The 26095-nt window shown below is 38.0% G+C and overlaps 1 protein-coding gene across 1 annotated transcript in view; it reads right to left on the bottom strand.

Moving 5' to 3' along the window:
• Positions 1-762: 762 nt before the first annotated feature.
• The window catches only part of ZSWIM5 (zinc finger SWIM-type containing 5), a 247516-nt gene continuing 222183 nt past the window's right edge, over positions 763-26095 (bottom strand). Inside the window, exons 12-14 of the mRNA XM_047872875.1 lie at positions 3866-4029; positions 3291-3372; positions 763-2574 (exon numbers count right to left, since the gene is read on the bottom strand). Coding sequence (XP_047728831.1) covers positions 1712-2574; positions 3291-3372; positions 3866-4029 — 1109 coding nt within the window. The 3' untranslated portion in view covers positions 763-1711. The remainder of the gene's footprint in view (positions 2575-3290; positions 3373-3865; positions 4030-26095) is intronic.

The following is a 26095-nucleotide window of genomic DNA, read 5'->3' as shown; positions in this document are numbered from 1 at the left end:
GGAACTAAAACGTGAAACAGTAAACACCAAGACACTGGCATCCAAATGACTCTTCTGAAAGCCCTCGCTACCTCCTATAACAATTCCAGGCTGAGCACAGGGGTCAGGAAGGTAGTAGGAACATGGTACACTGTGGACGTCGGCTAGGGCTAAGACAGGCATTGCCCACTAGGGGTAGAAACTACTCAGAAAGGGAAAGCCAAATGCATTCCAGCCCCAGCCTCCACAACAGTGACCAATGGGCAGGCAGAGGAAGCTTGAGGTAGAAAGGCAAGGGAAGAAAGCAAGTATAGGGCAAGAAGAGAACTGGAGCTAAAGGAGCCCCTCTTGGGGTAGAAGGAGACTAGTGCTTAGAAGCTTGTTTGGTGAGAGAATGGTGAGGAAGGGAGGCAAAGAGATGGGGAACGTGTTTAGCTGGTGGGAGAGGTGACGAGGAATGGGGAAGAGAGATCTGGCAAAAAGAAAAGGAACACATTCATGCAGATCCTCCAACAAATTCACAGACATACTTGCATGTCAAAATACACATAGGTACACGTATAAAGACACACCAATGGAGAGCAAGCATACAAACATGTTTTTACACATGCATCTGTGTATGCACTCCCCACTAAATGTGCACTGACAAACATGAACACACAGGTATGTATTCTTACATGTTGACAAATGTGTATACCCTCACACAGAAACCTACAGTCCAGCACAGATATGTACTCACATGTACACACACAACTGACATACACATAAATATATATGCACAGACAGGTATGCACAGATCTATCTACACACACAGATATATGTACTTAGCCATACAGATACATACACACGCATACATAACTAGAGATAAAACCAGATACTCTCTAACACAAAGATGACCAGAGTAGATAAATATGAGTATGAGCTCAGTGGCCTCCCAGACCTTCACTCTCCCCTTGAACTTGTTTCTCAGGAGCTCAACAGGCTCCTAGAGAACCTGTGTGTAGCAGGAGCAAGAGCTTCACTGTTCTCATGGCTTCATGAGGCAAGAGTCTAAGTCCAGTACTGGCCCTGCCCCTCTCCCACCACTGGGCTATAGATGACCCGTGTTTGCAGGCTGGGTTTCTGCATAGACTGGACCTGGGATTTATTATAACTGGCCGTTGTTCTCCCTGCCACCCCTACTCTTCCTCTGCAAACAGTATATACTCTGCAAGGGAAACCTGAGAAATGGTTGTGAGTCTCCTCAGAAAACAAGCCTATCTTCCCACCCACAGCTACTTCAAGTACCCATCAAATTAGAACCAGAATTATAAATAGTTACAACTTTACAATGTAATTGGCAACACATAAACTATAGTATTTACAGTACCATAAATGCTTCTGTTTCTCTGGTTAAGCAATCCCTGAGACGGAACAGTGTTCTGTGTTTGCCAAGGGAGAGTGGGCCAATGCCCAGGACACGCAGGATATAGGGGCGTGAGGTGGCATGTTGTGGGGTTTCTGATTGATCTGCAGGGCCCAGTTCCTTCAGGAACAGTGGGCTGTAGTGAGAACCTTGCCAAGGAAGGCATATTGGCTAGAGTTGGACTTTCCCATGCTTAGCCCTGTGGTCCTTTGGCTTCAGCCACAGGTGCTCAGAGTCCTCTCAGGGTGGACAAATGTTTTGGTGTCCTTGGCCTGACCTGTGGTACTTGGGAGCCCAGGCTGCCCTGGCAGTGAACTGTCTGCTTTCTCAGCCAAAGCGCTCTCGTACCAGCAGCATCAGCTTCTTCTTGCCTTTGTAGATTTGTTTGAGGTTGTCGATGAATTGGGCAAACTGCAGGTGGCCATCCTGGGGCAGCAGGAAGGTCTCCCGAGCTTTGCTCAGAAACTCAATGAACTCTCCGTAGTGGCGAGGGCTGATGTGTGTCAGGCGTGAGTGTGTAGTGTTGATATAGGCATTGATGGTGGCGTCCAGCAGCTGGCGGAGTGGAGCTTTGTCAGTGGACATGAGCTTTCCAGAGCTGCGGCGGCCTGGGATACCAGCCAGGCCAGGTGCAGTCACTGTGCAACGCCGCAAGATGTCTGAAAGCACTGTGGCACAGTGCACACTCTTCACCACAAGCGGAATGAGGGCCGCCAGCTCATTCTTGCCCAGAGAGTGGCTGAGGGCACACGCCCAGAGCACATCATTGATGGCCGGATGGGTATCCTGGTTGTAGGCCAGGTTGAGATGGCTCATGGCCAGAGAGGCCAATTTGAAGGCACGTAGCGGGTAGCCACGGAGCTCCATGTAGCGGGCAATGGTGAATAGTTGTGAATGCGTCATGCCACCAGTGGCAGCATCAATGGCGATCTGGTAGGCTGCCTCAAAGGCGATGTGGTCTTTCTCACAGAGTGTAAGGGCTGACAGGGCACAGCTCTGTGGATCCTTCATGGCACACTGTAGAGCCAGCGTGCGAGCACAGCTAGCTAGCTCCTCCCGCTGTGGATAGTCAAGACTGAGGCGCAGGATAGTGGTGTGGGATACAGCTGTGGCAGCCACAATGCTAGTAGCCTCAGTGGGAGTGAAGAGTGTGTACCAGCTCTGCAAAATGCTCACCAAGGCCCGCACACCTGTCAGGGAGAGCCTGAGCTCAGCCGTGGCCATCCGGGTCTCCATCCAGGTCTGCCCAGATTACCATCTGGGGTCAGAACTTGGCCTGCAGAGATGAGTTCTCCCTTTTCCTCAGTAGCCTTGAGATGATCTGAGGCAAACTAGGGAGCATCCCAGATGGCCAGACCCTGTTTGGGGTCTCTTCCCATCCCTTCCTTCCCCAAGTCAGAGGGTTGAAGATTTCTGCAGGTGCTGTTAGTGCCTCACAAGGATGGAGCAACAGAGCCTGTAGTCTACCTGTCCCAGTGCAGGGGTTGCAGATCTGCCTGGGGGCTCTGGCTGCAGAGGGGCCTCTCAGGGTATGGTCTTATGCTGGGACATTGGGCTCTAAATGGGGGCCTGAGCCTCCAAGTTGCCTGAGGTTTTTCAGAGGCATAGACAGGGACTGGGACCAAACCACTGGGCCAACTACCGCCCAAGGGTGCACTTACATACTGGTGGCTGAAAATTCAATCTCTCATACATGTCTCTGATCAGAGGGTCAAAGTGCTGCTGACATCAGGGTATGTCTAAGCAGTGAGGGCAGAGCTTGGGCCAGCTAAACAAAGGCCATCTTTCCTACCACCAGCCCCATCAGTAATAGGAATATGAGAGCTCTAAGTATTTGCTGTCTTGTCCCAAGAGTAGGGCCTAGGAGCTCCTGTCCCCTGGGGGTAGAGGGAGGTGGGAGACTCACCCACTTCTGTAGCACATGTTACCAACCACCGCACCATCTCCCGGCGCCTCCAGTTAAGAGTTGATAAGGTCATCCTCATCACCTGGGCAAAAAAGAGGCATTTCCAGTGGGCTAGGCCTAACTGTTAGGCCCTCTACATCCCCACATCCCCTTGCCATTCATTTATGCAACAAGTATTTATTAGTGCTTTAAGCAGCCATCTCTCTCCTGATAAGTAGACAGGTTTAATTTCTGTCCCACCCCTCCCACCAATCAGATAGAAGGCTTCTCTGATGACCTATAACAAATAAAGTCCTTATTATCACACCTTGCTTGATTTGACTTGGAGGGATAAGGAGGGGGTGGGGAGAAGATGGGGACCCTATGGAGCCTAAAGCTACATTTCTTCTGGCCTCAACTTCAAAATGGAGCCCAATTTAGAGAGTCTTCACCTAGAGGTCTACCCTAAAAGTTGTGCTCTGGGGACACAGAAAGAACCAGACTTGGCCCATGCCCAGTGCCTCTGGGATCTTATCTTTACCATTTATCACAAGGCCAGAAGCCTAAAGTGAGGATGACCCACTCCTCCTCCATACCTGTAACCCCAGCTCCAGAGCCACGTTGAGCAGGGTGCTGTCAGTACTACTGTCTGTGGGAGTAGCAATCTTGAATGCATCTTGGGCCAGTTTGAAGATGAGGGAGGAAGAATGGATGTGCTTCTGTATTGCTTCCAGAATTGTCCGGAGCCTCAGAGTGTCCCCTATAGGTGCCGAGAGATGGGACAGTGACAGGTCTTCTTTAAAGTCTCCCTGAGTCTACTGATCACATAGGTACTGGCTGAATTGGCTACTATCAATTCACTGAATGCTTCTGAATACTACCGTCTCTTTTGGGTAGACATGCTATGCCTCCACTAAACCCACTGGAGACTGCTTCCTTCACCAGGCCCCTGCATGAATTCACTTCTCTCTACCTTTTCATCTGCCTCTATCCCTCACCTTTTCCCCTCAGTCTCCTTAGGTCTCAGAAATAATTTTTACAAACACCTGACTTTTGAGAGCTGCTTATATAGGAGATAGGAAGCCGCATTATTGTCAGAAAAGTATGCTAGTTCCATTGTTTGCTTCCCACTGCAGCTCCCTGGAGCAAAAAGGAGCTGGGCCACCACTTCTTATTCTATACAAAGTACTAGTGCAGAGACTTAAGAAGTATACCACAGGAAGGGCATGTATACCATATGAAGTGAAAGTCACCGTATGAAGGTAGTATAGTATATGAAAGATGGTGTATCTTATGAAGGAGTAAAATGTGAAGTAAAGATAGAACAAAAAGTAGGTCTTATGTCTGACAAAGAGGTGTAGTGGTAAGAGCATATAGGCTTTGGAATGAAATACATTGGGAATTGAACCTAGTTCAGCCACTTACTAGCTCAGTTTCTTTATCCATAAATCAGAAATCATAACCTTTAGGGTTGTTGTGAGAATTATAAGCAACCTGTATATAGTTAATATTCTATGATCCTACTTTTGTAAAAAAAAAAAAGTAGTGGTAGTAGTAGTGTATGTGTGTGCATATAAATGATTAGAAAATCTCCAGGAATATTTATACCAATGTCTTAGTAGTAGTTATCTTTCGATGTCAGAATTATGGGAGAGAGTACTTTTTTTTCCTTCTGTCATCTTTAAAAGCAATTTTTAAAATTAAAAGACTTCATGTTTAGGCAGTTTTAGGTTTGCAGAAAATTGAGCAGATGGTACAGTAAAGTACACTTCTTACATACTCCTATCCCCATTTCCCATTTCCCCTATTATTAATGTCTTACATTAGTGTGGTACATTTGATGAACCTACATTGACATATTGTTATCATTTGAAGACCATGGTTTCTATTAGGCTTCACCGAGATATACAGTTCTCTGGGTTTTAACAAAGGCATGGTATCATGGGCCCATTATTACTGTACAGAATAGATTCATTGCTCTAAAAATCTCCTGAGCTCTACCTTTTCATCCCTCTCCTCATTCCCCCTAAGAATACTGATCTTTTTTTTTTTAATTGTCTCTATAATTTTACCTTTTCCACAATGTCATATACTTGGAACCACAGTATGTAACCTTTGAGACTGGCTTCCACCAACCAGTCTTAAGAACCTTAAGAACACTTAAGGTTCCTCCATTTCTTTTTGTGTCTTGATAGCTAACTTCTTTTTATTGGTAAATAATATTGCATTGTATGAGATGTAGGTTTATCCATTCACCTTTTGAAGGACATTTTGGTTGCTTCTAGTTTTTGGCAATTACAAATATAGCTGCTATAAACATTTGTATGCAAGTTTTTATGTGGACATAAGTTTCCAATTCATTTGGTAAAATACCTAGGAGCATGATTGCTGGATCAGATGGCAAGACTATGTTTAGCTTTGTAAAAAACTGTTTACAGTTAAAAAACTGTAAAAAACTGTCAAACTGTCTTCCACAGTGACTGCACCTTTTGCATTCCCACAAGTAATGAGAGTTCCTGTTGCTCCACATCCTTACTAGTATTTGGTATTGTCAATGTTTTGGATTTTAGCCATTCTAATAGGTATGCAGTGGTATCTCCTTTTTGTTTTAATTTTCATTTTCCCAATGACATGTGATACTGAGCATCTTTTCATATGCTTGTCATCTCTGTATCTTCTTTCATGAGGCACCTGTTCAGGTCTTTTGCCTTTTTTTTTTTTTTTAAAGTGTTTTTAATGTTTATTTTTGAGAGACAAAGAGACAGAGGACAAGCTGGGGAAGGACAGAGAGAGATGTAGACACAGAATCTGAAGCAGGCTTTAGGTTCCAAGCTGTCAGCACAGAGCCCGAGGCGGGGCTCCAACTCATGAGCCATGAGATCATGACCTGAGCTGAAGTTGGACACTTAACCAGCTGAGCCCCAGTCTTTTGCCCATTTTTAAATTCAGTTGTTTGTCTTCTTATTATTGAGTTTTAAGAGTTATGTATTTGGAATACGAGTTCTTTTTTTTTTTTATGTTTATTTTGAGAAAGAAAGAGAGTGAGCGAGTGTGTGCAAGCTGGGGAGAGGCAAGAGAAAGGCAGAGAGATTCCCAAGCAGACTCCATGTTCAGTGCTCAGCTCTACACAGGGCTTGACCTCACGACCATGAGATCACCTTCTGAGCCTAAATCAAGAGTCGGACACTCAACCGACTGAGCCACCCAGGTGCCCCTGGATACAAGTTCTTTATCGGATAAATGTTTTACAAATATTGTCTCCCAGTCTGTGACTTGTCTTTTCAGTTTCTTAACAGTGTTATTCACTCAGAAGTTCTTCCTTTTTTTTATTAAAAATTTTTAATGGTTATTTTTGAGACACACACACACACACACACACACACACACACACACACACAGTGTGAGCGAGGGAAGGGCAGAGAGACAGGGAGACACAGAATCCGAAGCAGGCTCCACGCTCTGAGCTGTCAGCCCTGAGCCGGACGTGGAGCTTGAACTCACAAACTGTGAAATCATAATCTCAGCCAAAGTCACATGCTTAACTGACTGTCCCACAAGTTCTTCCTTTTAATGAAGTCCTACTTTTCAATTTTTTCTTTCATGCATTATATTTTTGGTATTGTATCTAAAAAGTCATTGCTAAACCCAAGGTCTCTAGATTTTCTATGTTATCCTAGGTTTATAGTTTTATGTATTACCTTTATGCCTTTGATCTATTTTAATTTTTATGAAAGGTGTAAGGTAAGGTCAGTGTCTATACATATTTTTTTTCTGCAGGTGGAGGCAGTTTTTCCAGTACCAGTTGTTGAAAGGACTATCTTTCACTTCTTTGTCAAAGATCAGTTTGCTATATTTGTGTGAGTTTATTTCTGAGCTCTCTATTCTGTTCCATTCATCTAGTTGTCTACTCTTTTGCCAATTCCATACTGCCTTGATTACTGTAGCTTTACAGCAAGTCTTGAGGTTGGGTAGTGTTAGTTCTCCAGCTTTGTTCTTCAATACTGTGTTGGCTATACTAGGTCTTTAGCTTTTAGAAAGAGTTTTTCAGTATCACAAAATAACTTGCTGGGATTTTGGTTGAGACTATATTGAATCTATAGATCAACCTAGGAAGAACTAACATAATAATAATAATGAATCTTCCTATCTATGGATACGGAATATCTATTTATTCAGATCTTTGATTTCTTTCATCAAAATTTTATAGTTTTCCTCATATAGATCTTACACATATTTTGTTAGATTTACTAAGTACTTTTGGGGGGGGTGCTAATGTAAATATATTGTTTTTATTTTTATTTACTTATTTTTTAAAAAAATGTTTATTTATTTATTTTTGGATAGAGAGAAAGTGAGCAGATGAAGGGCAGAGAGAGAGGGAAAGAGAGAATCCCAAGAAGGCTCCGTGCTGTCAGTGCAGAGCCTGATGCAGGGCTCTATCTCACAACTGTCAGATCATGACCTGAGCCAAAATCAAGAGTTAGACACTTAGTGACTGAGCCACTCAGGTGCCCCAATATATATTTTTTCATTTCAAAAATATTTTAAATGTTTATTTATTTTTGAGAGAGAGAGCACAAGCAGGGGAGGGGCACAGAGAGAGGGGGACAAAGGATTAGAAGAAGGCTCTGCGCTGATGGCAGAGAACCCAATGTGAGGCTCAAACTCCCAGACTGCAAAGTCATGACCTGAGCCAAAGTTGGATGCTCAACCAACCAAGCCACTCAGGTGCCCCTCTATTTCAAATTTCAATTGCTCATTGCTGGGATATAGGGGGGCAACTGACATGTATTATATATAAAAGTCAATTGCCTTCCTATATACATATTTTTTCATATATATAAAAGATGTTTCTTTTTTGAAAACTGAAGTATAGTTGACATAATGTTACACTAGTTTCAGGTAAACAACAATGATTCAACAACTCCTTAAGTTATCACAACTGTAGTGACCATCTATCATATAATACTACTAGAAATAAAACACTATTAGAAAACCCCTGATTATATTCCCTATCTGTACCTTTCATTCCACGATGTGTTCATTCCATAACTGAAGTCTGTACCTCCCACTCCCCTCTACCCATTTCGCTCATCTCCCCGCTCCCCTCCTCCTTGGTAACCACCAATTTGTTTTCTGTATTTATGAGTCTGTTTCTGCTTTCTGTTTATTCATTTGTTTTGTTTTTTTTAGATTACACATATAAGTGAAATCATATGATAGACTTTTGTTTATACAGATTTTAAATTTTGCATAAAATCTTTCATTCTTTTTTAAAATTTAAATTGTAGGGGCGGGGCGCCTGGGTGGCGCAGTCGTTAAGCGTCCGACTTCAGCCAGGTCATGATCTCGCGGTCAGGGAGTTCGAGCCCCGCGTTGGGCTCTGGGCTGATGGCTCGGAGCTTGGAGCCTGCTTCCGATTCTGTGTCTCCCTCTCTCTCTCTGCCCCTCCCCCGTTCATGCTCTGTCTCTCTCTGTCCCCAAAATAAATAAATGTTAAAAAAAAAATAAAAAAAAAATAAAATTTAAATTGTAGTTAGTAAACATACAGTGCAATATAGGTTTCAGGAGTAGAATTCAGTGATTCATCACTTATATACAACACTCAGTGCTCATCACAACACATGCCCTCCTTAGTACCCATCACCCTACTAGCCTATCTTTCACCTACCTCCCTACATCAACCCAAAGTTTGTTCTCTATCATTAAGAGTTTCTTGTGGTTTGTTTGCCTCTCTTCTCTCCCCTGCTCTTCCCATATGGTCATCTGTTTTGTTTCTTAAATTCCACATATGAGTGAAATCATATGGTATTTGTCTTTCTCTGATTGACTTATAAATCTTTAATTCTTATGGTCAGTAATCTATAGGCTCCAAACTAGGATGTTTTAAGGGAACAGGTTAAAAGTATGCGCAACATGTGGAATACCTTTTAAAAAAAGAAAAACCCTGCATTTAGAAAGCTGATTTTTATATATTAACCTTGTATCTTGCAACCTTGTTATAGTAACTTATTCTACTTTTTTTGACTCTTTGGGATTTTCCACATAAACAATCATGTCATTTACAAACCAAAACAGTTTTATTTCTTTTTTCCTAATCTATATACCTTTTATTTCCTTTCTTATCATACTGCATTATCTAGAACTTCCAGTATGTTGAATGGGAAAGGGTGAGAAGGAACATTCCTATCTTATTCCTGATTTTCAGGGGAAAGCATCTAGTTTCTCTCCACTAAGTATGATGGTAGCTGTAGGTTCTTTGTAGATATTCTTTATTTTTTTAAGTTTATTTATCTATTTTGAGAGAGAGACAGAGAGAGCGAGAGTGAGTGAGCATGAGTGGAGGAGGGGCAGAATGACAGAGGGAAAGAGAGAGAATCTCAAGCAGGCTCTGCACTGTCAGCAACGAGCCCGATGTGGGGCTCGAATGCATAAACTGAGATCATGACCTGAGCAGAAATCAAGAGTCAGACACTTAACTGACTGAGCCACTCAGGCGCCCCTAGATTCCTTATAAAATTAAGTTGATTCTCTTTCTTTTTAACTTTTAAATAATTTTAAAATCATTTTTTATTTTTTAATTAAAAAATTAATGTTTATTTTTGAAAGAGAGAGAGAGAGACAGAGAGACAGAGCATAAGTAGGGGAAGGGTAGAGAGAGAGAGAGGGAGATACAGAATCTGTAGCAGGCTCCAGGCTCTGAGCTGAGGGCACAGAGCCTGTTGTGGGGCTTGAACTTGTAAACTGCGAAATCATGACCTGAGCTGAAGTTGGATGCGCTATCAACCGAGCCACCCAGGCACTCCAATTTTTAAAAATTTTTATTTTAAGTAGGCTCCATGCCCAACATGGGGCTTTAACTCACAATCCTGAGATCACGAGTTGCATGCTCTAGCAACTGAACCAGTGAGGCACCCCAAGTTGGTTCTCTTCTATTCCTGGTTTGCTGAGTTGTTTTTATCATGAATAGGTGTTGGATTTGGTCAAGTATTTTTCTTGCATCAATTGATATAATTCTATAATCTTCTTTAGTCTGTGGATGTGATAGGTTACATTAATTGACTTTCAAGTGCTGAACCAGCCTTGCATATCTGGGATAAATCCCACTTTGTAATGGTATATAATTCTTTTTATACTTCATTGGATTCAATTTGCTAATACTTTGTTGAGGATTTTGGTACTTATATTCATGAGTAATACTGATCTGCAGTTTTCCTTTCTCATATTGTCTTTATCTGGTTTTGGTATTAGAGGAGTAATGCTGTTCTCATAAGATGAGTTAGGAGGTGTTCTCTCTGCTTCTATTTTATAGAACAGATTTTAGAGAATTTGTATCATTTATTCCTTAAAAACTCACAAGTGAAATCACCTGGGCCAAGTGCTGTCTGAAAGATTACTGATGCAATTTCTTTAATAGATACACGCTTATTCAGATTATTTATTTCTCCATATGTGAGTTTTGATAGATTGTGTTTTCCAAGGAATTGGTCCATTTCATCATTGAAGATAACAAATTTGTGGAAATATAATTTCATAATTTTTCTTTATCATCTTTTTAATATATAGGGGACTCCTGTTTCATTTATGATATTAGTAATATATATTCTCTCTCTTTTTTCTTGGTTAGCTTGGCTAGAAGTTGGATCAATTTTATTGATCTTTTTATTTTATTAAAAATTTAAAAAAATTTGGGGGGCACCTGGGTGGCTTAGTTGGTTAAGTGTCTGACTTTGGCTCAGGTCATGATCTCACGGTTCATGGGTTTGAGCCCCACGTCGGGCTCTGTACTGACATCTTGGAGTCTGGAGCCTGTTTCAGATTCTGTGTCTCCCTCTCTCTCTGCCCCTCCCCTGTTCATGCTCTGTCTCTGTCTCAAGAATAAATAAACATTAAAAAAATTTTTTTTAATTAAAAAAATTTTTCATGTTTACTTTTGAGAGACAAAGAGAGAGACAAAGAGAGAGAGAGACAGTGTGAGCTGGGAAGGGGTGAGAGAGAAGGAGACACAGAATTCAAAGCAGGCTCCAGGCTCTGAGCTATCAGCACAGAGCCTGACGCAGGGCCCAAACTCACAAACTGTGAGATCATGACCCCCTGAGCCAAAGTCAGATGCTTTACCGACTGAGCCACCCAGGTGCCCCTTTTCTTTTTAACTTTTTTAAAAGTTTATTTATTTATTTTGAGAGATGGAGGGAGGGAGAGAAAGTGAGGGAGAGAGAGAGAATTCTAAGCAGGTTCTGCACTGTCAGCACACAGCCCTATGTGGGGCTCAGACTCATGAACCGTGAGATCATGACCTAAGCCGAAATCAAAAGTTAAACACTCAACTGACTGAGGCACTCAGGCACCCCTTTTCTTTAAACTTTTTTTAACAGTTTGAGAGCGAGCAATTTGATGGATCTATTCAAAGAAGTGCCTTTTGCTTTGAGTTTCCTCTATTTTTTTTAATTTTCAATTTCAATGATTTTTTTCTGTAATTTTTATAATTTATTTTCTTCTGCTGCTTTAAGTTAATGTTGCTCTTCTTTCTTTAGTTTGCTAAAGTGTAAGCTTAGATTATTGATTTTATTTTCCCTTCAGCTTGAGATAGAATTGACATATAACTTTGTGTAAGTTTAAGGTATATAGTGTGATTTCATAAACATATTGCAAACGATTACCACGATTAGACTAATTAACACATTCATTATTGTGTGTGTGTGTGTGTGTGTGTGTGTGTGTGTGTGGTTAGAACATTTAAAACCTATACTCTTAGCAGATTTCAAGTATACAACACAGTATTGTTAGTTATAGTCACCATGCTATATGTTAGATTCCAAGAACTTATTTAATTATAACAGAAAATCTGTACTCTTTGACCACGATCTTCCCATTTCTCCCACTCCTCAGGCCCTGGAAACCACCAATCTACTCTGTTTCTATGAATTTGGCACTTTTAGATTCCACATATAAATGCGATCATACTGTATTTGTCTTTTTTTTTGACATAACAACATGGGTGAACCTTGAGGGCATCCTGTTTAGTTTTCACTATATACGATGCCTTTCAGGTTCATTCATGTTGTTATAAGTGACTGGATTTTCTTCCTTTTTTATGGCTGAATAATATTCCTGTGTGTGTGTGTGTGTGTGTGTGTGTGTGTGTGTGTATTACTATACATTCTTTATCTATCTATTTATCCATTGGTGGACACTTAGGTTTTTTCCAAATCGTGGCTATTGTGAATAATGCTGCAATGCAGTAAATACAGGGGTGCAGATAACTCTTTAAGAGTGATTCCATTTCCTTTGGATATATATACTTGGAAGTGGGACTGCTGGACCACATATGGTAGTTCTATTTTAAAATTAAAAAAAATTGTTTAATGTTTATGATTTATGAGAGGCAGTGTGCAGGCGGGAGAGGGGCAGAGAGAGAGGGAGACATAGAGTCTGAAGCAGGCTCAAGAATCTGAGGTGTCAGCACAGATCCCGACTCAGGGCCCGAACCTATGGACTGCAAGGTCATGACCTGAGCTGAAGTTGGATGCTTAACCGACTGAGCCAACTAGGTGCCCCTCTACTTTAAATTTTTGAAAAGGCTCCATACTGTCTTCCAAAGTAGGTGTACCAATCTGCATTTCTACCAATACTGCATGAGGGTACCTTTTTCTGCACATCCTTGCCAGTATTTGTTATCTCTTGTTTTCTGATAATAACCATTCTGAGAGGGTAAGGTCATAGATTATTGATTTTAAATTCTCTTTCTTTTCTGGGGTGCCTGGTGGCTCAGTTGTTTAGGCCACTAACTCTTGATTTTGGCTCAGGTCATGATCTCACAGTTCATGGGAACAAGCAGCACAAAGCCTGTTTGGGATTCTCTCTCTCTCCATCTCTGCCCCTCCCCTGCTTGTGCTTGTTCTCTCTCAAAATAAATAAACAAGCAAAAAAATTGGGCAGAGCCTTCAGTAGCTGTTGCCTTTGAATTTTTTTTCTTTTCTAACATATGCATTTTAATGCTATAAATTTCCCTCCAAGCACTGCTTTTGCTGCATCTCACACATTTCGATCATTTGTATTTTAACTTTCATTTAGTTCAAAATATTAAAAAATTCCTCGACATTTTTTCTTTGACCTATGTGCAACTTAGAGGTGTGTTGTTCAATCTCTATGTATTCTGGGATTTTCCAGTTATCCTTCTGTTATTGATTTCTAGTTTAATTCCCCTGTTGTCTGAGAATATACTTTGTATGATTTCTTTTATTAAATTATTTAGGTGTGTTTTACGGTACAGAATGTGGTCTATCTTGGTGAATGTTCCATGTGAGCTTGAGAAGAATGTGCATTTTGTTGTTGTCTGATGAAGTATTCTATAAATGTTAATTGGATCCAGTTCATTGATATTGCTATTCAGTTCAAGTATATCCTTACTGATTTTCTGCCTACTGGATTTGTCAATTGCTGATAGAAATATGTTGAGTTCTCCAACTATAATAGTGGATTTGTTTATTTCTTCTCGTTCTATCAGTTTTTGCCTCATGTATTTTGATGTTCTGTTACTAAGTACATATATATTAAGGATTATTATGTCTTCTTGGAGAACTGGCCCCTTTTATAACTGTGGAATCCCTCTCTTTATCCCTGTAATTTTAATGTTTTGAAGCCTGTTTTGTCTAAAATTTATATAGGCACTCCAGCTTTCTTTTGATTTGTGTTAGCATGGTAGACCTTTCTCTGTATTTTGTTGTTGAAGAAATCTGTTTTTAAGAAATATTTTTATTTGTTTGTTTTAGAACTATTTTTAGTATTTCTACTATGTATGCTTTCCTGGAAGAGTACCTTTTCCAGACTCTTCCTGCTTTCAGTGCAACTAGTCTGGCAGTGAGGCTACAGGGTGTGGAAAGTGAGGGCCAGAGTGTTGACAACACCTCCTTGTTTTTTTGTTTTTTGTTTTTGTTTTTTTTGTTTGTTTGTTTTAAAGTCCTGGCCTCTGTTTTTAGTAGAAAATATTTGGAAAGGTAAAACATATAAGCTCAGTCATAGAGAAGTTAAATGACTGCCTAAAGTCATTTAAGTACTGGGAAAAAAAATGAAGCCCAGTGCTGTTCAGTGTCTGTACTCAGGGTCTATTTGCTTGTTCTAGCACTGATTCTTTATCAGTTCATTCATCTATTTATCTATCATATATATATATACACACATATATATATACACACACACACACGTATATGTATATATATATACACACACATATATATGTATATATATGCTAATTACATTCAAAATGTTGTGTAAATATTATCACTACTTATAAACTTTTAAATCACCCCAAACAGAGGCTCTGTACCTGTTAAACAATAATTTACATTGCCTCTCCCCTCAGGTCCTGGTAGCCTTGAATTTACTTTCTGTCTTTATTAATTTGCCTATTATAGATATTTCATATAAATGTAATCATACAATATTTATCCTTTTGTATCTGGATTATTTCACTTAGCATGTCTTCAAGGTTCCCCCAGGTTGTAGCATGTATCAGAATGTCATTTCTCTTTATGACTTAATAATATTCCATTCTATGTATATACCACATTTTGTTTGTTTATTCATATGTTGACAGACACTGGGTTGTTTCCAACTTTTGGCTATTATGAATAATGCCGCAATGAACACTGATGTTCTGTGTCTGAGTTCCTTTTTCCTTCCTTCCTTCTCTTCTTTCTTTTTTAATGTTTATTTTCAGAAAGAGAGAGTGAGCAGGGAGGGGCAGAGAGAGGCAGAGAGAGAATCCCAAACAGGCTCCACACTGTCAGCACAGAGCACAATGCAGGGTTTGATCCTACGAGCTGAACTGTGAGATCATGACCTGAGCTGAAATCAAGAGTCAGATGCTTAACCAGCTGAGCCACCCAGGTGCCCTGTTCCTCTTTTCTATTCTTCTGGTTATATACCTAGGAGTGGAATAGCTGGGTTATATTGTACTTCTATTTAAAATTTTTAGGAACAGGGGTCATGGCCAGCTCATGGCATGTGACTCTTGATCTTGGGATTGTGAGTTTGGGCCCTACACTGGGTATAGAGCTTATATTAAAAAAAATAAAAAATAAAAATTTCAAGAACAATCAAACTATTTTCCACAGCAGCTGTCCCATTTTACATTCCCACCAGCAATATACAGCATTCCAATTTCTCCACATCCTTGCCAACTTTCTTTATTATTTTTTATAATAGCCATTCTAATGGGTGTGAGGTAGTATCTCATTGTGGTTTTGATTTGCATTTCCCTAATGACTAATGATTAATGATGTTGAGTATCTTTTCATGAGCTTATTATTTATATATGTTCTTTGGAGAAATGTCTTTTCAAGTCTTTTGTCCATTTTTAAATTGGATTGGTTGTTTTTTTTTTTTTTTTTTTAATTTTTTTTTCAACGTTTTTATTTTTATTTTTGGGACAGAGAGAGACAGAGCATGAACAGGGGAGGGGCAGAGAGAGAGGGAGACACAGAATCGGAAACAGGCTCCAGGCTCTGAGCCATCATCCCAGAGCCCGACGCGGGGCTCGAACTCCCGGACCGCGAGATCGTGACCTGGCTGAAGTCGGACGCTTAACCGACTGCGCCACCCAGGCGCCCCGGATTGGTTGTTTTTTTGTTGTTGAGTTGTAGTTCTTTATATATTTGTATATTAAGCCCTTTCAGATATATGCTTTACAAATATTCCATCCTATAGGGTGTCTTTTTACTTTCTTAACAATATTCTTGGATGAACAAAAGCTTTTAAGTTAAAAAAATTTTTTTTAATGTTTATTCTTGAGAGAAAGAGAGAGAGACAGAGAGAGACAGAGAGAAAGCATGAACAGGGTAGGGACAGAGCGAGAGAGGGATACCAAGCAAGAGAAGGTCACAAAATCTGAAGCAGGCTCCAGGCTCTGAGTTGTCAACACAGAGCCCGATGCAGGACTCGAACTCACAAGCCGTGAGATCATGACCCGAGCCAAAGTCAGACACTTAACTGACTGAGCCACCTAGGTGCCCCAAAAGCTTTTAAGTTTTTAAAGATTTTAGTTTTAAGTAATCTCTATACACAATATGGGGCTTGAACTTACAACCCCAAGATCAAGAGTAACATGCTCCACTGACCAAGCCGGCCAGGCACCCCCCAAAGTTTTTAATTTTGATAAGGTCCAATTTACTTTTTCTTTTGTTGTTCATGCTATTGGTGTCATATCTAAGAATCCATTGACAAGTCAAGGTCATAAAGATTTATCCCTACATTTTCTTCTATGAAGTTTATGGCTTTAGCTTTTATATTTAGGTCATTGGTGTATCCCTTTACTTTTACTCCATCTGTATCTTTATATTTAAACTGGGTTTCTTGTAGACCACATATAATTAGGCTTTGGTGTTTTTGTTTCAAATGTGCTCTGTCAGTCTCTGCCTTTTGATTGGCATATTTAGACCATTAACATTTAAAGTGATTACTGATATAGTTGGATTAACATCTACCATATTTGTAACTGTTTTCTCTTTATTACACTTGTTCTTTGTTTCTTTTTAAAAAAATCTTCTCCCTTTTTTTGTCCATCTCTGGCTTACAGTGAGCATTATTTTATAATTTAATTTTCTTTTCTCTCTTGTTAATTATACTTCCTTTGAAGGTTATTTTAGTGTTTACCCTAGAGTTGCAGTATATGTTTACAATGAGTCTAAGTTCATTTTCAAATAACTATACCACTTCATAACGTGCCTTCTAACAGTATTCTCAATTTTTCCTTTCCTTCTGTAATTTCATTGCTGTCATTCATTTCACTTATCTTTAAGCTATAATCACCCAATATATTGCTACTATACATTGATAGTATTATTTTAAAATTTTTAAAAATATTTTATTTTTAAATCTCTATACCCAATGTGGGGCTCGAACTTATAATCCTGAGATCAAGAGTTACATGTTCTACTACTGAGCCAGCCAGGCACCCCTGCTATTATTTTAAACAAGCAGTTATCTATTAATTCATTTAAGAATTTAAAAAAATGTTTTATTTTACCTTCATTTATTCCTTCTCTAACACTCTTCCTTTCTTTATGTAGATCTGAGTTTCACATTTATGTATTTTTCCTTTTCTCTGAAGGACTTCTTGCAAAGCAGATCTACTGGCAGTAAATTCCCTCAGTTTGTCTAAGAAAGTATTTCTCCTCTACTATTGGAGGGTAATTTATTTGGATACCAAATTCTAGGTTGGTGATTATTCTTTCAACATTTTACATATTCACTTCACTCTCTCGTGCTTGCATGGTTTGTGAAAGTGATGTAATTTTTATCCTTGTTTCTCAATAGGTAAGGTCTGGTTTTGTTGTATGGTTTCTTTAAAAATTTCTCTGTCTTTGGTATTCTGCAGTTTGAATATATGTTTAGGAGAAAATATTTTGGTGTTCATATTTGTTGGTCTTCTTTGAGCTTCCTGGAGCTGCATTCTAGTATCTGTCACTAATTTTGGAAAATTCTCAGCCATTATTACTTCAAATATTTCTTCTGCTCCTTTCTTCTCCTTCTGGTATTCCCATGATGTACATGTTACATATCTTTTCTAATTGTCCCACAGTTCTCAGATATTCTGTTCTAGGTACCTCCCCACCATTCATTTTTTTCTCTCTGCATTTCAATTTAAGCAGTTTCAATTACATTTATAATTTAAAATTTTGGAAATATTCACATGGTTCAATATTGAAAAGATACAGAAAGGTTAATAATTAAAAGTTCTTTCTCTCCCTCACCCCTGACTCTCATTCACCCACTTCTAACTTATATGCAACCAATAGTATCAATTTTTGGATTACATAACAGGATATTCTATGGTTAATAAGGAAATACATTATGTAGTTCGTCTCCTTAAAAACAACAACAACAAGAACAACGACAACAACAAAAACCTTAAAGAGTAGGCTAGTATATACATATTTGCATGTTATACCCCCCCCGCCACATCAGCATATCTTGGAGATTCTTCCATATCAGTACATAAAGAGCTTCTTTTCCTTTAAATGGCTGCATAGTATTCCATTTATGGATGTACAGATCCACGACTCCTTATTCAAAATCCTTGGGTTTTGAATGCGTTTTGGAATTCAGATTTTTTTAAGTTACAGAGATATAATTTATGCATACATTGTACATAATTTTTGCAGTGGGCTTGGAGCAAGATCCCATAATTAAACACATTACTATTTGTGCAGGGGATGAATAAATATTCACACTAGTTGGGATGAAGAGCAAAATCAGTATTGTAATTTATCAATACAGAAATGAAATAGGGTGATATAGACCATAAATACTTGGTACTCTTTATTTCTAAGAAAACATTCAATAAACATAAAACCAAGCTAAATATCTCTACATACATATGCAGAGAATATTTGCTACATCTGGTTTCTTGAGGATATTGGATAAAAGGTTTCATCAGGTTTGCTATTAGAACTGAATATTTAATGATGGGGCAGGAATGGGATTCTTTACAACTAAAATAGATGACCTTTAAAAATGTGTAGTTCTAGGGTAACATAACTCATTAATATGGTTTTCTAGATAAGCAGTGTCTTCAGTTAAGCAAGAGCCATAACCTCTTCACTGATAAACACGTTATTCAAGACCAATTAAGTGCTCATACATTTCCCCCATATTGTCCATGGAGATTTTTTCCATCTGTTATATTTCACCATAGTCATCAATACTAGTCTCATGCTTATTTGGGTTACACCATTTTAGCAATTTTTCTATCTTGCAAGGAATGTACAACAGGTACATAACATATTCAGTATTTTTTTAATATGAGATTGCTCTACTTCAGCGCTTTACAACCTTAGTGCACATAAAAGTCATCTTGAGAATTTGTTTAACATATAGATTCTTGGGCTACACTCACAGAGATTCTGATTCAGTGGATCTGGGAATTTGTATTTTTAACAAGCTTACAAGCAATGTTGATGCTACTTGTCCACTGACCACACTTTTGAGTAGCAAGGCTCTGACTTAGATTTTTAGTCAATAAAATTTTAGCATAAGTAGTAAGACTATATATCTTTTCAGTAGTGACAAAATCCTTCAAAGTCTTTATCTACAGGTTTACTTTCAAACGTTATTGTAAGCCAAAGTGTCTGCCAAATATTTATCAATCATTCCAACCACCAGCAACTGTGTAAATGGCATCGTTAAGGTAGGCCTGATCAAGCTTCCACAATAACTTTTTAAGGAAGTATTAGACGTTAGCTGCTGCCAAGTATAGAGTATAAAAATTAAAAAATAAATATTACATTTGCTCTTCATTAGGAGTAAAATTTCTTGGTCACAAGAAGTTTAGGAGGGGTATGTGTGGAACGGTGTTCCAGGAATAGTATAATCAATATGGTTTTCTTCCATTCCTGTTTGTGTGCAATGAGTTCATATCATTGGTACAGATTATTAAGTCAGTTAGAAAATATCTCTTCGATTACTTATTCTTTTTTGTTTACACACTAACAATGAAATTGTGAACAACTTCTGAAACATCCTGGATGTTGGCTTTTTCTAACTTTACCTGTCCCCTGCATTGGCACATCCCAGAACTTTCAATCTGTGTTTAAAGTCCTTAAAATCTCTTGTTTGCTCATTAATCATTGTTATTTATTTATTTTTTAAAAAGAATATCAGCACTGCATACATGTTTAGGACTAAGATTTTCATTAAAAATGATCTTAACAAATTTGTCAATATAACTTTCATCTACTTCATGGTAAGCAGAAGCTTCTTCATCATAGATATTCAGATATTTTATACCATGATGCTTCTTAACTTTCTGCAATCAATTCTGGTATTTTATACTCACCTTAAATATGTTCAGTCCTTCATGGCATATTCTAGCTTGTTTCATGACCAAAAATCATTCAGTGGCATAGTCACACTGCTTCATTGTTGAAACTATTCAATCATGCTCATGTCAACATCTTCATTTTTTGCCCTCTGAAAAATATTCTATTCTTCATTAGTTCTGGTCATTGTTGTTCTGGTAAAACTTCAATACTTTGTCTATTTTTTTTTCAAGTCATGTCATGTTAATTGCCACACCCTATTCTTTAGTAAGATGCCTTACAGACATACCTGGATCAAGTTTCTACACTAACTCTATTTTCTGTGCTACTAAAAATGATAGATGCTTCCATTTTTTCTTATTCTCATCTTCAATTTTCTGGACATTTTTATAGGACAATTAAACTCAAACAGACAAAACAACAACAACATAAACAAAGAAGGCAACACAGTATTAGTGAACAGCAAAGATGTATATGACTAAGAGTGATGAGACCAATGCCTAATGTCAGTTGGGGTCAGGTTTTGCTGTGGAACTTAACAAAAAAAGTTTGGATTTACAAAGCTTTTCAGATTTTGGAATTCCACATAAGAGATTTTGGATATATTTAATCAGTCTCCTATTGATGAATACTTAGAATGTTTCGAATATTTTGCAATCAGAAACAATGTTGGACTGAAAAACCTAGTACAAACATCATTTCACATTTGTACAAATATATTTGTAAGATAAAATCTTGGAAATGAAATTGCTGGGTCAAAGGATATGTGCACTATAATTTTCATAGATATGCCAAATTGCCCTTCACAAAGGGTTACCAATCTAAACTCCCACTCCACATCTTTGCAAACACAATGTTTTATCAAATGTTTTCTTTTATTTTGAAATAATTTCAAAATTACAGAAATTTTCCAAGAATAGTACAGAGAAATCTTTTCTTACCCTTGAAGCATTCAAAAGTATGTGACTTGACAGCCCATCACTCCTGAACACTGTAGTCTATACTTCTGGCAAAGAAGGACAATTTTCTACATACCCATAATACAACCGTCAAAATAAGGAAATTAATATTGATATATTACTACCATCTGCCAGATCCTATTCAAGTTTCACCAATTGTTTCAATTAAGTACTTTATAACAAACAGATTTCATACAAGATCATATTTGTCATGTCTCTTTAGTCTTCGTCATTTTGGGAAAACTCCTCAATCTTCCCTTGACATTTATGATCTTGACACTTTGTAGATTAGACCAGTTATTTTGTTAAGTATGTCCTTCTTTCTGGGTATGCCTGATGTTTCCTCAAGTTCTTATAGCTTCCTAACAGGTGATATATATAAATATGACTTGACCCATTTCTGATGGTATTAACTGTGATCATTTGATTAAAGTGATGTCTGCCAAATTTCTCTAATGTAAAGTTACACATTTTCCCTTTGTGATTGACAAGTATTTTGTGGAAAGATAATTTGAGACTATGTAAATATCCCTTATCAAATGTTCACCCACTAGTTTTATTATCCATTGATGTTTCTAGGCTGAACTAAGTATTATATGGTTGCCAAATGGTATATTCTTTTTTTCCCAAATGTTATATTCTCATTTCATCATTCCTTCCACAATCACCAGTTGGCATTCCACTCTATTCATGTATTTGTTTATACCATATAAAACTCATGGATATCTATTTTATTCAATGAGTTATAATCAGTTGCCATCATTACTTATCTATACATTTATGTACAGCTTTAAAACTGAGGTATAACTGACATACAATAATCAGTGCATATTTTAAAATGTAAAATTTGATAAATTTTGACATATGTATACCTCCAAGAAACTATCACCACAATCAAGACAATGAACACATACATCATTTCCAAAGTTTCCTTGTGACCTCTGGTAATCCCTTCTTCCCCTTCCATCATAGCTTGCCCCAGCTCCCATTCCCAGGAGACTACTGATCTTCTTTCTGTCACTATAGTGTGCATTTTCTAGAATTTTATATAAGCAGAATAATACAATATACGGCTTTTCCTTTGGTCTGGCTTCTTTCACTTAGCAATAATTATTTTGAGATTCATTCACATTATAGTATATATCAATAGTTCGTTCCTTTTCATTATTGAGTAGTATTCCACTGTATGGTTATATCACAGTTTGTTTATCCCTTCACATATGGATAGATATTTGGATTGTTTCCAGTTGCTGGTATTAAAAACAAAGCTGGTGTGAACATTCATGCTGAAGATTTTTTATAGATACATACTTCCCTTTCTTTTGGGTGTTATCTAGGAGTGCAATGGCTGAATCATGTCTATTCAACTTTTTAAGAAACTGTAAAATGGTTTCTCAAAGTGGTCTTGCCACTTATGTTCTGCCTATGGTGTATGAAAGCTCCACTTGCTCCATGTCCTTGCCAGTCCTTGCTATAGTTTTTTGTTGTTTTTTTTTTTTTAACTTTAGCCATTTTCTTATGGTGATTCTATTGTATTTCCCTAGGGACTAACGATATGGAACATTTTTCATGTGGTTATTTTCCATCAGAATATCTTTTTTGGTGAAATGTCTCTTCATAGCTTTGCTCATTTTTAAAAAAATAGGTTGTTCATTTTCTTATTGAGTTTTGAGACTTCTTTACATATTCTGGATGCAAGTCGTTTATGAGATACGTGATTTGCAAATATTTCTTTCAATCTGTTGCTTTTCATTCTCAACAGAGACTTCATAAAGCAAAAGTTCTTAATTTTGGTAAGACAATTTATCAATTTTTTCTTTTACAGATTGTACTTAAAAATTTTTTTTTTTAATTTTTTTTTTCAATGTTTATTTATTTTTGGGACAGAGAGAGACAGAGCATGAACGGGGGAGGGTCAGAGAGAGAGGGAGACACAGAATCGGAAACAGGCTCCAGGCTCTGAGCCATCAGCCCAGAGCCCGACGCGGGGCTCGAACTCACGGACCGCGAGATCGTGACCTGGCTGAAGTCGGACGCTTAACGGACTGCGCCACCCAGGCGCCCCTAAAAATTTTTTTTAATGTGTATTTATTTTTGAGACAGAGAGAGACAGAGCATGAGCATGGGAGGGGCAGAGAGAGAGGGAGACACAGAATCTGAAGCAGGCTCCAGACCCTGAGCTGTTAGCACAGAGCCCGATGCAGGGCTTGAACTCATGAACCACGAGATCATGACCTAAGCCGAAGTTGGACGCTTAACTGACTGAGCCACCCAGGCGCCCCTGGATTGTACTTTTAATGTTGTATCTACAAAATCTTTGCTTAATATAAAATAAAAATGATTTTTCTAATGTTTTCTTTTAAAAGTTTTATAGCTTTAGCTTTTACATCTAGGTCCTCAATCCCTCATAAATTAATTTTTGTGTATGTTGTAACATTTGTTGAAAAGACCATCTTTTTCTCAACAGAATTGACTTTGCCCTTTATTGAAATAAACTGACCACATATATATAAACTGGGACTTTCTTTTTCATTGATTTTTTTGTCTATCTTACCCCAATAATCCTATACTGGATACTATAGCTTTATAATATGTCTTGAAATTGGGTAGTGTTAGTCTTACCACTTTTGTTTTTCTTTTGCAAAGATGTTTTTGGCTACTGTAGGTCCTTTGCATTTTCATACAAATGTTAGAATCAGATAATCAATTTCTTTTTTTTTTTAATTTTTTTTTTAACATTTATTTATTTTTGAGACAGAGAGAGACAGAGCATGAATAGGGGAGGGGCAGAGAGAGAGGGAGACACAGAATCTGAAACAGGCTCCAGGCTCTGAGCTGTCAGCACAGAGCCCGACGCGGGGCTCGAACTCACGGACTGTGAGATCATGACCTGAGCAGAAGTCGGACGCTTAACCGACTGAGCCACCCAGGCGCCCCCAGATAATCAATTTCTATTCCAAAGCCTGTTGAGATTTTGATTGGAATTGCACTGAATCTATACATCAATTTGTAGAAAATCAACATTCAACAATATTGAGTTTTCTAATTCATAAGTGCAAGATATCTTTCAATTTATTTAGGTCTTCTTTCATTTCTCTCAACAGTGTTTTATGATTTTCATCATATAGGCCTTGAATCTTTTGTTAAATTTATTCTATAGTATTTCATACCTTCTTGATACTATTACAATAATTTTCAAATTTCAATTTCTGATTGTTCATTGCTGGTATATTGATTTTTGTATACTGATCTTGTATCCTGCAACCTTGCTAAACTCATTATTAATTTTAATAGCTACTTGTAGATTTCATAGGATTTTCTACATAGATGAGCATATCATCTGAGAATAAAGATAGTTTTACTTATTCCTTTTTTTTTTTTTAAAGATTTTATTTTCAAGTAATCTCTACACCCAATTTGGGGCTTGAGCCCACAACCCTGAGATCAAGAGTCTCATGCTTCACCAAATGAGCTAGCCAGGCACTCTTACTTCTTCCTTTCTAATGAGGCTATCTTTTATTTCTTTGTACTGTCTAACCGCATTGGTTAGAACCACTGGTATGATGTTGAATGAAGAGCTGAAGGCAAACATTGTTACCTTGTTCCTGATGTTAGGAAGAAAGGATTCAATCTTTTACCATTAAGTTTAAGGGTAGCTGTATATTAGATACCCTTTATCATACCCTTTATCATGTTGAGAAAGTTTACTTCTTTTCCTAGTTTGTTGGGAGTTTTTACTGTTCTTATTAGGGATTAGTACTAGATTTCATTAAATGATTTTTCTGTAGTTTTTTAAAGTTTATTTATTTTTTGAGAGAGAGTGAGAGAGAGCACACATGAAGAGAGCAGGGCAGGGCAAAGACGGAGAGACAGAATCCCAAGCAGGCTCTGCGCTATAAGTGCTGAGCCTGACACAAGGCTTGAACTCACGAACTGTAAAATCACGACCTGAGCCAAAATCAAGAGTCAGAAGCTTAACTGACTGAACCACCTAGATGCCCCACTTTTTCTGTATTATTAAGATGATGAAATAACCCAGGTGTTTTCTTTTTTACTCTATTATTATGGTGAATCACAGTGATTGCTTATTGAATGTTAAACTAAACTTACATTCCTGGGATAAACCCTACTTTGTCATGATGTTTTATCTTTTTACGATATATTATTGGATTCAATCTGTTAACATTTTTATTAAAAATTTTTGCACCTATACTCATAAGGATATTAGTCTGTAGTTTTCTAACATTTATTCATTTTTGAGAGACAGAGCGTGAGCAGGGGAGGGGCAGAGAGAGAGAGAGAGAGGGAGACACAGAATTCGAAGCAGGCTCCAGGCTCTGAGCTATCAGCACAGAGCCTGATGCGGGCTCAAACTCACAGACCATGAGATCATGACCTGAGCCGAAGTCGGACGCTTAACCGACTGAGCCACCCAGGAGCCCCTGTAGTTTTCTTTTCTTATAATGATTTTTGACTGGTTTTGGTATCAGAGTAATGTTGGCTTCATAGACTGAGGTGGGAAATATTTCTTCCTCTTCAATTTTCTGGAAGAGTTTGTATAGAATTGCTATGTTTTCCTTAAATGTTTGGTAGAAGTGAAGCCAACTAGGCCTGGATTTTTCTTTGTGGAAAGGTTTTTAACTACAAATTCAACTTTTTTGAAATTCATTTCTATGTATTATTTATTTTTATTGTGATAAAATATATGTAACATAAATTTTACCATTCTAACCATTTAAGGGTACAATTCAATGACATTAAGTCTATTCACAATGTTGTGTAACTATCGCCACTATACATTTCCAGAACTTTTTCATCATTTCAAATAGAAACTCTATATTCATTAAATAATAACTAATTTCTCCAAGCTCTGTATTCTACTTTCTGTCTCTATGAATTTCTACTCTATTTTGCTTTCTGCCTCTTTGAATTTATGATATTAACTGTGGCCACTTTACTCAAGTGATGTCTGCAAGGTTACTCAATGGCAGAATTACACTTTTTACCTTTATGATTGATAAGTATTTTGTGGAGAGATGCTTTGATA

Source organism: Prionailurus viverrinus, chromosome C1, assembly GCF_022837055.1.
Source record: "Prionailurus viverrinus isolate Anna chromosome C1, UM_Priviv_1.0, whole genome shotgun sequence".
Taxonomy (NCBI): Eukaryota; Metazoa; Chordata; class Mammalia; order Carnivora; family Felidae; genus Prionailurus; species Prionailurus viverrinus.
The sequence above is the reverse complement of the archived record's forward strand: the minus strand, read 5'-3'. Positions and strand labels throughout refer to the sequence as shown.